Here is a 12,596-nt window from a genome sequence, read left to right as displayed (position 1 = left end):
GCCCTCTCCTAGACTGTCTCCAATTTGTTTCTAGGGTGGGGGGTGTGTGTGTGTGCGAAAACTGGATGCAATGTTCCAGATGTGGCCTCACCAGTGCCGAATAGAGGGGAATAATCACTTCCCTCAATCTGTTTGCAATGTTCCTACTAATCCAGCCCAGTATGACCAGTTACCCATATTAAATGCAGACACAGCAATATTTGATAAATTGGTAACTGTCCATTCAGGAGGTTATTTCCCACCTATTAATAAATAATGAAGATGCTCTAAGCGGAGGGGAGAGAGCTGTCCTGTCCATGTAGTTAATCCATCTCCCCGAGAGGTGGTAGCTATGTCACTGGGGGGAAGCTATGTTGGTGGGTGTGCAAGCTGTGGTGTCTACATGTATATATAAAGTTCAATCAAACCCCATTTTTAAAACCCCTCTGGTCTGGCAATAGAAAAGGAACTTGCTGAGGCAGAGCCTGTCCTTCAAAATCCTTAAGATCACTGACTTACCTATGAAAATGTCATGGGGGTATAGCTCAGTGGTAGCGTGTTTGACTGCAGATCAAGTGGCCTTTGGTTCAACTCCAAGTGCCCCCTTAAAACCTCTTCCTTTAACAAAAATAATTGCATATCCTTTTCCATTATGTTCAGGAGCTCCACTGAATAGGGATGCCTGAAATCAATGGAAACACTCAACATTTTCCTGTGCAAATGCATAAAAACCTAGCAAACATGTCCCCCGACTGAAACCAGTTCCAATCCTCTAAGTGTCTAGGTTTTTGTTTTCATCAATTAAACAAAGGCACATGAAAACACATTTGCAGGTCCTTGGCCTCCATGGGCTATAATGTGCAGAAGAACAAGAACCACATCCACTTGGGAGGAATGGACTAGTCTGTATTACATTTGGTAAGTAAGTTGCCATTGGGACTGAAAACTACTGGAGGTGGACAGAAGCCTGTTACAAAAATAAAATAACCAAGATTTACCAAACTCCGTTACACATTCAATACTCTGTTTGTGCACACGGTATCAATTGGGGCTCTAATAAATGGCAACTTTCCTTTAACACAGATCGTTGTTCCATGTAACTTTCAGATACATTTGAATGGCAGCTGTTTAGAGGTCATGTGCGTCTAGTTCATGATCAGCAGCCGAGTCTCTGTAAGATGAAGGATTATATCGTATTATAAATAAAGATGTGGTCTGAACGTGAGCTTTCTGTAATGAGGCTGATTCCCCCAGTTCAGTTCCAAATGCTCTGCTAGAAATGTCCCTGGGACCCCAGCCCTTTCCAGCAGGAGTGAAAGGAGAAACCCTCAGCTCTGCACGTAGCTCCAGGCTGATTTATTGGGGAGACGGGGGAGAAATTATCCTTTGCTGCTGAGCAGGGAGCCAGGGCAGTTCTCTGGGAATCAAGGTGCCCAGCCTGACTCAGCTGCTTCATTGCCCCCTGGGGGCCCTGCAGGCTCAGACCATCCCTGAGGCCTAGCAGCTCCTCAGGGAGCGCTCCTGGTGCAGCTGGCAGGGCAGGAATATCCCACTCTAAGGGCCTGAGTTCAGCTATCAGGAAAGGCAGCAGCTTTGCTCCCTCCTTCTGAACAGAGCTCCAAGGCCATGGTTCTGAACCAGGGGTCCGGAGCCCCCTGGGAGGCAGCCAGCAGGTTCCAGGGTGGGGGTCCACCAAAATAAACTAGAAAGCAGGGCCAGTGTTAGACTCACTGGGGCTCAGGGCAGAAATCTGAAGCCAAAGCAATTTAACTTCATGGGGGCTCTGCTACCTACCTCCTAATAACAGCCCTGGCTTTTTACTGGAGATGCAGAAAAGCAGTTGTGGCACAGGTGGGCTGTGGAGGTTTTATATCATGTAGCGGGGGGTGGGGGAGGGGCACAGAAAGAAAAAGGTTGGGAACCCCTGCTGCAGGGAATCTCAGAGAATAAAGACTCAATCTGACTCAGTGCTGCCAACTCCAAAGATTTTGCCTTGAGTCTCATGAGAGTTATTGTTTTCCTTAAAGTCCCAGCTCCTTGTGGCTGTGGAGAAAAATTCAAAATGTGACCCCAGTGCACCCTAAAGGCTCATCAAGCAGAAGGCAAATAAAAAGATTCCTTAATTTATTAGTTTTACATAATCTCATGATTTTAAAGCCAATCTCATGATTTTTGGTGAGCCTGGCTCAGGGTTTTTGAATGTTTGGGGTTGGCCATTCTGCAGACTGAGAGCTGGGCACCCTCCTTCACACCCAGCGCACCCAGACTGTTCTAAAGCAATAATTCTCTCTTCTCCTTCATGCCGCTGTAAGGCAGCTGGGAATGCCCATTCCTAGACATGCTTTTCCACAGACACTGAATTCCCCACAGGGCTGAGTCCCCTCAGGGCTGTTCCGGGGGCTCCAGTCCCCCACCCCAGGGCTGATGGGGCAGTAACCTCACATCTCTCCTTTGTGATGCCCAGGGACCCTGCAGGGACAGCAGCTCCATGCTGGGCTCTAGGGCCCCCCAAAGCACCTGGGGGGAGGGGACAGTTCAACTCCCGTGTCGGGGGCTCCTGGTGCCTGCAGGTGACAATATCCTCACAGCCCCTCCCCCTGACACCCCCACAGACTCGCCCCCTCACAGCCCCTCCCCCTCACACTAACACCCCCATGGCCCTCCCCTTTACAGCCCATCCCCTCACAGAGAAACTCCATAGCCCCCCCTCACAGCCCCTGTCCCTCATACTGACACCCCAATGGACTCTCCCCCTTACAGCCCCTCCCCCTCACACTGACACCTCCATGGCCCCTCCTCCTTTCAGCCCATCCCCTCCCAGAGACACTCCATAACCCTCCCTTCACACACAGAGGGTCTTGTTTGCTAGAGCCTAGATGACCTCCAGAGGTCCCTTCCAACCCTGATATTCTGAGTCTATGATTACAAACCCAGGGGTGAGATTTCTGAGGATTTACTCCCTGAGGGCTGGGCTCAGGCAGCCAGTTTCATCCAGTGATTTCACACCCCAGGCCCCCAGCATCTCCTCTGACCATATTTACCAGTGACACTGCACGTGGGCAGTGGGTATAAGAGGCTCGGAGAGGCTGAGGGGGCAAGAAATGCTGGATGTGATGCACCTCCCTTTGGAGGGGGGCTGGGCTGCTGCCTTTAGAGTGCCACTGACAGAACCTCCCGAGCAGTGGGGGAGCCACCAGCATTCAGCCCATGGCCCTGCCTGTGCTCTGCCCCCAGGCCCTGCCCCCGCTCGGACTCTTCCCCTGGGAACCCCCTCACCCACTGGGACATGCAGATCTTCCACCTGATCAGCGCCGAGCCAGGTCTCCGTGCTGCCAATTGTTCCAGCATCTGGGAAGGAAAGCACAGCAGCCCACAGCTCCAGCGCTGGCAGCTCTTTGCTCTCATTGGGACAGGAGGCAACAGTAGGGTGACCAGATGTCCTGATTTTGTAGGGACAGTCCTGATATTTGGGGCTGTGTCTTATATAGGCACCAATTACCCCCCTACCTCCTCCTGATTTTTCACACTTGCTATCTGGTCACCCTACTGCTCAGTTTGAGGCAAATGTCTGTGTTCTCTGCTGTTCATGGTGGGGAATTTCCCCATTGGTAACATTTCTTGCTGGGTCAGGGAGTGGAGAGAGAAGAGGCATTTGTTCTGTTTCATTCCTCTCCATTTTCTGTTCCTCCCTTCCCTTCCAGACTGTGCAGTGACACCCTCCCTGCACCCAGAACTCTGGAGCCTTTGGAGCAGCACGCTCCCATGAGGTCCTCAGTGACTGAAGGTCTTTTCCAACTTCCAAGAGACCCCAGCTTGAGACTAAAGGAAGCTTCCTTCCTTCCTGGGGATCCTCTTGCACTTCCTGGAGATCAAGGTCATGAAGCCTCTGCCTTGCCTCCTGGCTCTGAATTAATGTCCAATTGCCCACTATCTGCTCGAAAGAAACAAATGTTTCTAACCCAGGTGAGCGGAGCTAATTCAGTTCTCAGCTGGAATCCTTCACCCATGTTCCTTAGAAGATACAGACTCTCTGGGGTTCATCTCTGCATGTCCCCAGTGGGGAAGGAAAGACACTGAGGGGGAAGGAAGAAGATGGGCAGAAGGAGTCAAATGGGGCTAGACCAGAATAGAGGAGATTTTCTGCCTCTTAAAATGTACTGAATTGTCATCACTAAAAAAAAAAAAAAAACCCACTACCTTCTACTGGGTTTGAACCATCAGCCTTTTACTAGGCAGCCAAAGTGGTGAACTACAGACACAGGTAACTGCCTCCATCCCATATGTCTCTGAAAGACCTATGCTAGCTCATGCAGGGGGAAATACAGCTGTAGGTGTGAGTTCAGACCTCACCCAGAGCATTGGTTTTCATTAGCCATGGAGCTTCCCCAACTTACTTTGTCTAATTCACATGGAAAGTGCCATACGAGGGTGATGAGAGTAAATTCTAAACTCTGAAATGCGGCGGTGGCCCATGGATTGGGATAAGGGGTTTGAAGAGAAAAAGCTCTAAGAGTATAAAACCAGTCAGTCTCCAGGGGCAGGTACGGTACAACACCTCAACAGGGAGCCATTTGGGGGAGGGGGTTTCACTTCCTCTGTTCAATGTCCTGAGAGGTATTTTAAGATGAAGATAATACCATGGCTAACAGTTGACTGGCACATCCTGGGTTAAAGAAAGGAAGGGACCTGGGGTTAATAGTCTGAAGAATTTGTGTTACCGTCACTGTCTGACTCCCCCCCCCCCCCCCCAGTGCGGAGCAGGTTTGCACTTTGCTGGGTGGAATGTAGAGACTCCTGGAGAGCGGGGGCAGCTGTTTCCATGGCAGAGAGCCTGGCACTTAGGAGACTTTCTACACTTGCTGTTTTGAAGCAATTCAATAAAATAACAGTGGAGCTACAATGTCCCATCCAAAATTTCAGCCCCTCCAGTGCAAAAATGCTATTTTAGGATCTAAACAGGAGGCTTCCAGCACTAGGACACCTGACCAGAGAGCTCAGAGGAAGGTGGAACAGCTGCTGCTTCTGAGGGTCCTGTGCTAAATCCACTTGCAGGTGGAAGTGTTTTGATTTATTTGATGGATAATGAGCACCAGCTACCAGGGGAGAATCCCTGAGAACCACTGCCACTCCAGCTGCTGTCCCAGAGTGGGGAGCCCCAGGGGGCCTGCTGCTGCTCCGGTCACCCCGGGAGTGCTGCCGGGGCACACCGAGCTGCGGCTGCTCCTGCTGCCCACGGAACCACAGGAAGGGGATGATTTTTTGACAGTGACAGATGCCTCATCCTAAAGGCCTTTGTCTGCCCCCTTCTAGTGACTGTTTGGTACAGGAATGCAGCCCTCACTCCTGGGTCTCTCCTGGGGAAATAATGTTTCTGTGCAAAACACCAAAGCTTTTAACAGAAAGGAAGAAAAGGAAATGGCCACACGATGGGACTAGGACATAAGGAATGAAACACAAGATGCTTCTCCCATGTGCATTGACTTTGAACCTTGCTGTTTGTGGTGTTGTTGTATCCATGTTGGTCCCAGGACATGAGAGACAAGGGGGAGGAGGTCACATAATATCTTTTAAAGGACCAAGGAAGGGAGTGTTATTTACTCCTCATAACACAAGAAATAGGAGGGGTCACCAAATGAAATGAATAAGCTGCAGGTTTGAAATGAACAAACTTCCCTCGATCTGCTGGCAATGCTTCTACTTATACAGCCCAATCGGCTGTTAGCCTTCTTGGCAACAAGGGTACTGTTGACTCATATCCAGCTTCTCATCCACTGTAATCCCCAGGTCCTTTTCTGAAGAACTGCTGCTTAGCCAGTCAGTCCCCAGGCTGTAGCAGTGCATGGGATTCTTCCCTCCTAAGTGCAGGACTCTGCACTTCTCCTTGTTGAACCTCATCAGATTTTTTTTGGCCCAATCCTCCAATTTGTCTAGATCACTCTGGACCCAAACCCAACCCTCCAGCGCTTGGATTCTTTACATGCTTTCACAGAGCAAAGAGCACATATTCCATGATTTCATAGGGCAGAGTTTTATGCTATAGGGAGCTTTCCCTGTGTGAATTTGACAGGTGAATCAACATAGAGACACATTGTGACCCTCCTCAGGGTGCTGAAGACTGTGAGTCTCCTTGTTTCCACCTGCCACTACGAAGAGGGAGTTTTGCATTTGGCAGCTGGATGTTAGTGACCAAACTCACCCAGCCCATCAGGCACTCAAAGACCCTTCTCAGAGCTACAGCAGCCACCCTAACCCCTGAGTTCCTTCCATGTGTCCCCCTCTGGCGTCCAGTCCAGATCACCAGATACTCAGAGAAATCTCGGATCCTCTCTGCCCAAAGCAATGGTATATCCCAGGTTACTAGTTTTACTGTGGACCACTGCTACTGCACCTCACACAGCACTTCAGTACAATTATCGAACAAGCAAAAATTTAACAACGGATAGAGATTTAAACAAACAAATGTGAGTGATGGAAATCAACTGTTACCAACTGAACAAAAGCAGAAAATGCAACCTATACTTTTTAATAGTCACCTTTCCTATCTAAGTAGATTCTCACCTCACACTTCAGTCAATTTCACTGATTGCTAGTCCCTAGGAGCCACGGCCCTGCCTTTCATGAAGCACCACTGGTCATTAAGAATCTCCTTGGTGAATGGACCCAGAGTGTTTTTCTCCACTCTGTTATGAACTGAATCAGTCTTTCGTCTTTATATTCACAGAAAGGACAATCTCCGCATTCTCATACTGTCCTTTTCACTTCCACAGGGTTTCAGTGTTGCTAGTTTGTCTTTGATGGTTTTCCATTGACTTTTCTGGGTTGGTGCAAAGGTTGACAATGGAGCAATACATCACATAACTGGCTAGCAAGGGACAGGTGCCAATTCCCTCCCACTGGAATGGACCGTCCCCACCAAGACCTATGATTGGGGTGACTCACTTTCACAACAATACCATATGGGCATAATTGTCCATGTACTTACAGTACTCCTTAAATATGACTCGGACACACCTCTCACAGTGATTAGGAGTATCAATAATTTACAAGCTTTCAGTAGAGATCTCACTGCTATGCTTCCTGGATAAATATCATAAAATCAGTGTATTAGGTGTGGTGAGTTTGTCAGGTCTGAGACAGAAGTTGCTTGTGAAGAACAGTGACCCCTTTGCCAATTGGCACCAATGAGCTTTTGTCACAGATGCTCTGAGCTATACAGTCACACGCTGATATAACAGAAAGGCCAGCACAAAAAACAGAGAGAGGAACAATAAGATACTAAAATGACAATGGTTGGAACTCTCCATTTCTCTCAGTCTTTGGATTGATGGGTACTAAGAGCTGCAGCTACAGTTGAGGAACCAGGTGATTGGACAGCTGGCTCAGCCCTCCATACTAGTAACTTTCTCACATACAGGGAGATGGGTCGAAATTGGAATTGATGTCATGACTCGCTTCCCATAGGGGATCAATCTGTCTAAGGCTATGTCTACACTTCAAACACTGGAAATATTCTTCTGCCAACCTAACACTGTCTACACTGGGGCTCAGGTCACATTAACTACTTCTCTCAGTGGAGAGGATTTTTTACACCCCTGAGAGATGTGGCTCTGCCAACACAGCTTTTCAGCATAGACCAGCCTTTAGATGGCTTATTAACCTGAAAGGCAATGGACTTCAGCCTTTTGCTTTATGTTGATGAGTGCAGCTTTCCTACCTGCTGGACACATCCTATGACAGATGTCATGCCTTTCCTTTGCAAATTAGAGAAGTGGGGAAGACAGTGACCCTTACAGACTAAGTGGGTAAAAACTTATACAATTTATCTCTGCAAGTAGCTTTCCTTTTAATAGAAATTGACTTTGAAACTAAGCAAAATAAGTTCTATTTGAAAACACAAAAAATTAAAATCTATACTGGGCCAATATTCTCTTATACACTCTTTCTCTCACACATTCTCCCACTTCAATCTTTGGAGTGAGGTTTTCTACCAGAACTCCCTACGCTACAGGGGGTAAATTAAATCAAATTAACTTTTCAAGATTAGCCATCATTTCCTGTATGACTAACAAAACAAAAAACAAGACAACTTTTAGTTTTCCAAAATATTCATATTATCACACAGTCTCTTACTCTTTAACCAATAACTTCACCTATAATTTCATTTTAATTGGTAACAATAATATATTCAAAGATCAAATTCTTGTCATCTATGTTAGTTTTCTTTTATCCCCATTGCCAACAACTGAACCTTGGCTCAAGTTGTGGTTTGTCCTAACCTGATTCTATGGTTTTGTGTCTTCTGAGAGTCCATATATCTCAGGAGCTTCTGTCATGTGTGTTGGCGGAAACAGTCTCCTATGTGATAATGTTTGCATCATGAGGAAAAATACCTCTCTTTTCACACTTTTTAATCTTTCAAAGTAGGAGGAGGGAGAGGAGAAGTGATGTAAATGTGTAAAACACAAGATAAAACTGTCTTGTCTACACTAAAGACATTTATCGGTATAACAATATTACTCAGGGGTGTGAAAAATCCACACAGGTGAGCAATGTACTTTTACAGACCTAACCCCCTGTGTAGATAGCGATACGTCAGCAGGAGAGCTTCTCCTGCCAACACAGCTGCTGCTGCTTGTGGGAGCTGGACTAATAAAGTCCAGCATGACAGGTCTCTTCCATTGGCTTAGAGCATCTGTAATAGCAGTCCTACAGCAGCGCAGCTACATTGGTGCAGCTGTGCCAACATCAGCTTTATTGTGTAGCCATAGTGTCAGACACAAAACCATGGAATCAGGACTCAACATGCGTGTATCCGGAAGTCTGAAACTGGAGCCTGATAAATTTGTTGCCTCATTGGTTACCATCATTTCTACAACCTGAAAGTCCTTGTTACCCAATCAGGCAGCCAGTTTGGGATCCATGGGGAAGGAATGTCCTATGAAGCACTCTCTTTGGATCCAAATAGCAAAGGATGATTGTTCTCAATCTAACCCTGGCATACTTTGGAAGTGTAATCAGTGACACTGAACTAGGAAGTGGAGTTGTACAAACAATTTTCCTTGGATCATTGGTCACCATAGCTTCCTTTACCGGGGTGGAAACCAAGAATTGGGTGTGGACTCTTTCAATCTCAGCTCTTTCCAAATCCTTGGTCTTGGATAGGGTAAATTTACACTTCTCTGAAGTAGATTCCTTTACAAAAGCACTCAAAATCTCAGCAGTGTTAATGAGGAATGGCTTCCTGAAACATGCCCAGCTTTTCTTTAATTCGGTGGCACAGGTCCAGGGAAGGGACTGGATACAGGCCTGGATCACAATCTTCGTTAGTTACCAGAGTTGGAGATTCTATTAAAAATGGCCATTTTTCTGAAGATATTACATTTTCAACACTGGTTTCATTTTATACACATCTTTAGCACCTACAAAAGATAAATGTGACAAAAACTCCACTTCTATTTCCTCAACATCTGTGTCATGAAGGGCTGCATTTCCCATGCCATAGGATTAGCTAGGAGAGAGCTTCTGTGGGGCCTGGGTTACAAATGCTTTGGGAACCAAACACATGGGCATTTTGCCTAGTTCAAAATCACTTACCCTAGAATTCTCTCCCCAGATCATCTAAGACAATATTGCCTTAAATAACTGAACGACACTGTGCTCATAAGCACTTCCTTCAGTTAGTTGGGGTTCTGCTGCTGTTCACCATTTCTGAGTGGAAATTTTAAATCACTGCTGTTTCTTTGTTAGCCTGTCCAGTAAATTGGAGAGTTCTCTCCTGTTGACAGAACTGCACTTGAACTTTCTCCATGTCATCATGGAGGGATGGGGAAAAAGCAAAGCTGAAGTGAGAAATGATGACTTTAGCAAATGGTCATATGTCTTAAATTCTCCAGTAAAACTGAGCTATATCCTATCAAACTGAACTAATATCCAACTGGGTGACCAAACAGCCTTCAGGAAAGATAGAAACCCATAAGAGAGATAGTATATGTGACAATGAAAGTGTCAAGTGAAATCCCAGAGCAGGTTACATCTGATTATTCAGAATCAGGACAAGAAATTCTCCCCTTGCATTCATAGAATATCAGGGTTGGAAGGGACCTCATGAGGTCATCTAGGCCCACCCCCTGCTCAAAGCAGGATCAATCCCCAAGGTTTTTGGGTTTTTTGGCCCCAGATCCCTAAATGGCCCTCTCAAAAACTGAACTTACAACCCTGGGTTTAGCAGACCAATGCTCAAAGGACTGAGCTATCCCTCCCCGCTCCATGCTGCTTTGATCCAGTCAAACCTGCTTCACTCAGCACTGTCTCACTAGTCAATTATGTTATTTATGAATTTTTTAGTATCTTTGCATCCCCATAATGGGGGACAAAACAGCCACTTTGCCAGAAGTGGCTTTACCAATAGATGGAAGCTGGGATTTAAACTCCCAATGATCACACTGTGTTTGGGATCCATTTGAATTCCCCTTCCACGTCTTTGACACTTTCATCTGCACTCATAGTGACTCTGATATAGGATTAAAGAAGTCAAAGCATCATCTCCAAGCACAGACAGCTGAGAACTCTTCCTCACATGACGTTTTGAGAAGTGGATGGATAGAATGTGATGAAGATAAACTCTACATGGCTCAGACAAAAGGTAACAGTTCTGCAGTGACGGGGAAGGAGGGAATCTGAGTCTCCCCATCTCCTTCCAGTGTCAGAGAGACTGAAATGACACTTTTTCCTGCCCCTGCTCCTCTTCATTTAAATATAATTTTAAAAGTTCCCAAAATAACTGTTCTTCAGCACAACCCAGAGCAACGTGAGAACAATTGGTAATGATACAATCTGTATCACTGGTGACTCTAACAATAACTTTCCAATAGGAGGAATGGTATGAATGTGATGTTCCCTGGTTCCCAGTAGGAAGGGCACACTCAAATTACTCATGGGACAATGGAGTTGATAGAAAGGACAAATGGGTCCACCTTGAAACAGGGTGACCTATAAAAGGCCAAAATGGGCCACTCATCTGGACAAGCTGAGGGATAACGGTGCTGCAAACAGTTCAAACAGCTTCAAGAGTTGCTGTGTGAGAATCAGCCAAAGTATTAATGAAAAAAAGAAGTCTTACTAGACCTAGAGGCTTTTATGGTGTTGATCTCCCTTGCAGATTCTCTGATGCCTAACATGGGCTGAGTGGCAAGAGGAGGTTTTCCCACACTCAGTGCATTCATAGGGCCTCTCCTCTGTGTGGATTCTCTGATGATTAAGATGAGCTGCTCTGTTAGTGAAGCTTTCCCCACACTCACTGCATTCATAGGGCCTCTCTCCTGTGTGGGTTCTCTGATGTTGAGCAAGGCCTGATCTGTAAGTGAAGTTTTTCCCACACTCACTGCATTCATAGGGCCTCTCCTCTCTGTGGATTCTCTGATGTTCAGAAAGGGATGAGCTGCTAGTGAAGTATTTTCCACATTCACTGCATTCATAGGGCCTCTCCCCTGTGTGGATTCTCTGATGACTAACAAGGTTTGAGCGTACATTGAAGGTTTTCCCGCACTCACTGCATTGATAGGGCCTCTCCCCTGTATGGGTTCTCTGATGACTAACAAGGTTTGAGCGTCGATTGAAGGTTTTCCCACACTCACTGCATGCATAGGGCCTCTCCCTTGTGTGGGTTCTCTTATGACTAACAAGGTTTGTGTGTTGGCTGAAGGTTTTCCCACACTCACTGCATGCATAGGGCCTCTCCCCTGTGTGGATTCTCTGATGTTGAGAAAGGCCTGATCTGTGAGTGAACTTTTTCCCACACTCACTGCATGCATAGGGCCTCTCCCCTGAGTGGGTTCTCTGATGAATAACAAGGTTTGTGTGTTGACTGAAGGTTTTCCCACACTCACTGCATTCATAGGGCCTCTCCCTTGTGTGCGTTCTCTGATGACTAACAAAGTTTGTGCATTGACTGAAAGTTTTCCCACACTCACTGCATTCATAGGGCCTCTCCCCTGTGTGGATTCTCTGATGTTGAAAAAGGCCTGATCTGTGAGTGAACTTTTTTCCACACTCACTGCATGCATAGGGCCTTTCCCCTGTGTGGATTCTCTGATGACTAACAAGGTTTGAGCGTCCATTGAAGGTTTTCCCACACTCACTGCATTCATAGGACCTTTCCCCTGTGTGGATTCTCTGATGCTTTAAAAGGGGTGAGTAGTCACTTACATTTTTCCCACCATCAGTGCATGTATTTTTTCTCTTTCCCATAAGGATTTCCTGCTGTGTTGTGGTTTCCTTGAGGTTCTTCTGAGTTCCCTGAGAGTAAATATATTTACCCACTTTCTCCTCTGAGTGGCTTCCCTGCTCTCTCTCTGGTCTGTGCTGAATCTCACAGGATTTTCCCTGCTCATGACTCCTGGACACATTCCTTTTCGATCTTTGTGATAATGCTCCATATTTATCCACGTGCTCAGCATCTTCCTGCTGAGAATTCTGCTCATTCTCACATACCATTACATCACCTGCTGTGATACAAACAGAAACCTCAAACAGGGATGGAAAGAGGAAGACCAAACCAAAAAAAGTTGGAGAGACGTCAAATAAAATTCAGGAACTGAACTCCACCCAACTCCTCCTCC

At 46.4% G+C, this 12,596-nt stretch overlaps 1 protein-coding gene across 1 annotated transcript; it reads right to left on the bottom strand.

The window, feature by feature from the left end:
* Positions 1-10,826: 10,826 nt before the first annotated feature.
* LOC120404797 (zinc finger protein 418-like) lies at positions 10,827-12,252 on the bottom strand. Its single transcript, XM_039537793.1, has one exon. It carries the CDS (start codon positions 12,223-12,225, stop codon positions 11,104-11,106), a length of 1,122 nt encoding a protein of 373 aa, XP_039393727.1. The 5' UTR covers positions 12,226-12,252; the 3' UTR covers positions 10,827-11,103.
* Between the last annotated feature and the right edge of the window lie 344 nt (positions 12,253-12,596).

Source organism: Mauremys reevesii, linkage group 4 (assembly GCF_016161935.1).
Source record: "Mauremys reevesii isolate NIE-2019 linkage group 4, ASM1616193v1, whole genome shotgun sequence".
Taxonomy (NCBI): Eukaryota; Metazoa; Chordata; order Testudines; family Geoemydidae; genus Mauremys; species Mauremys reevesii.
This window is presented reverse-complemented; position numbering and strand designations above follow the sequence as displayed.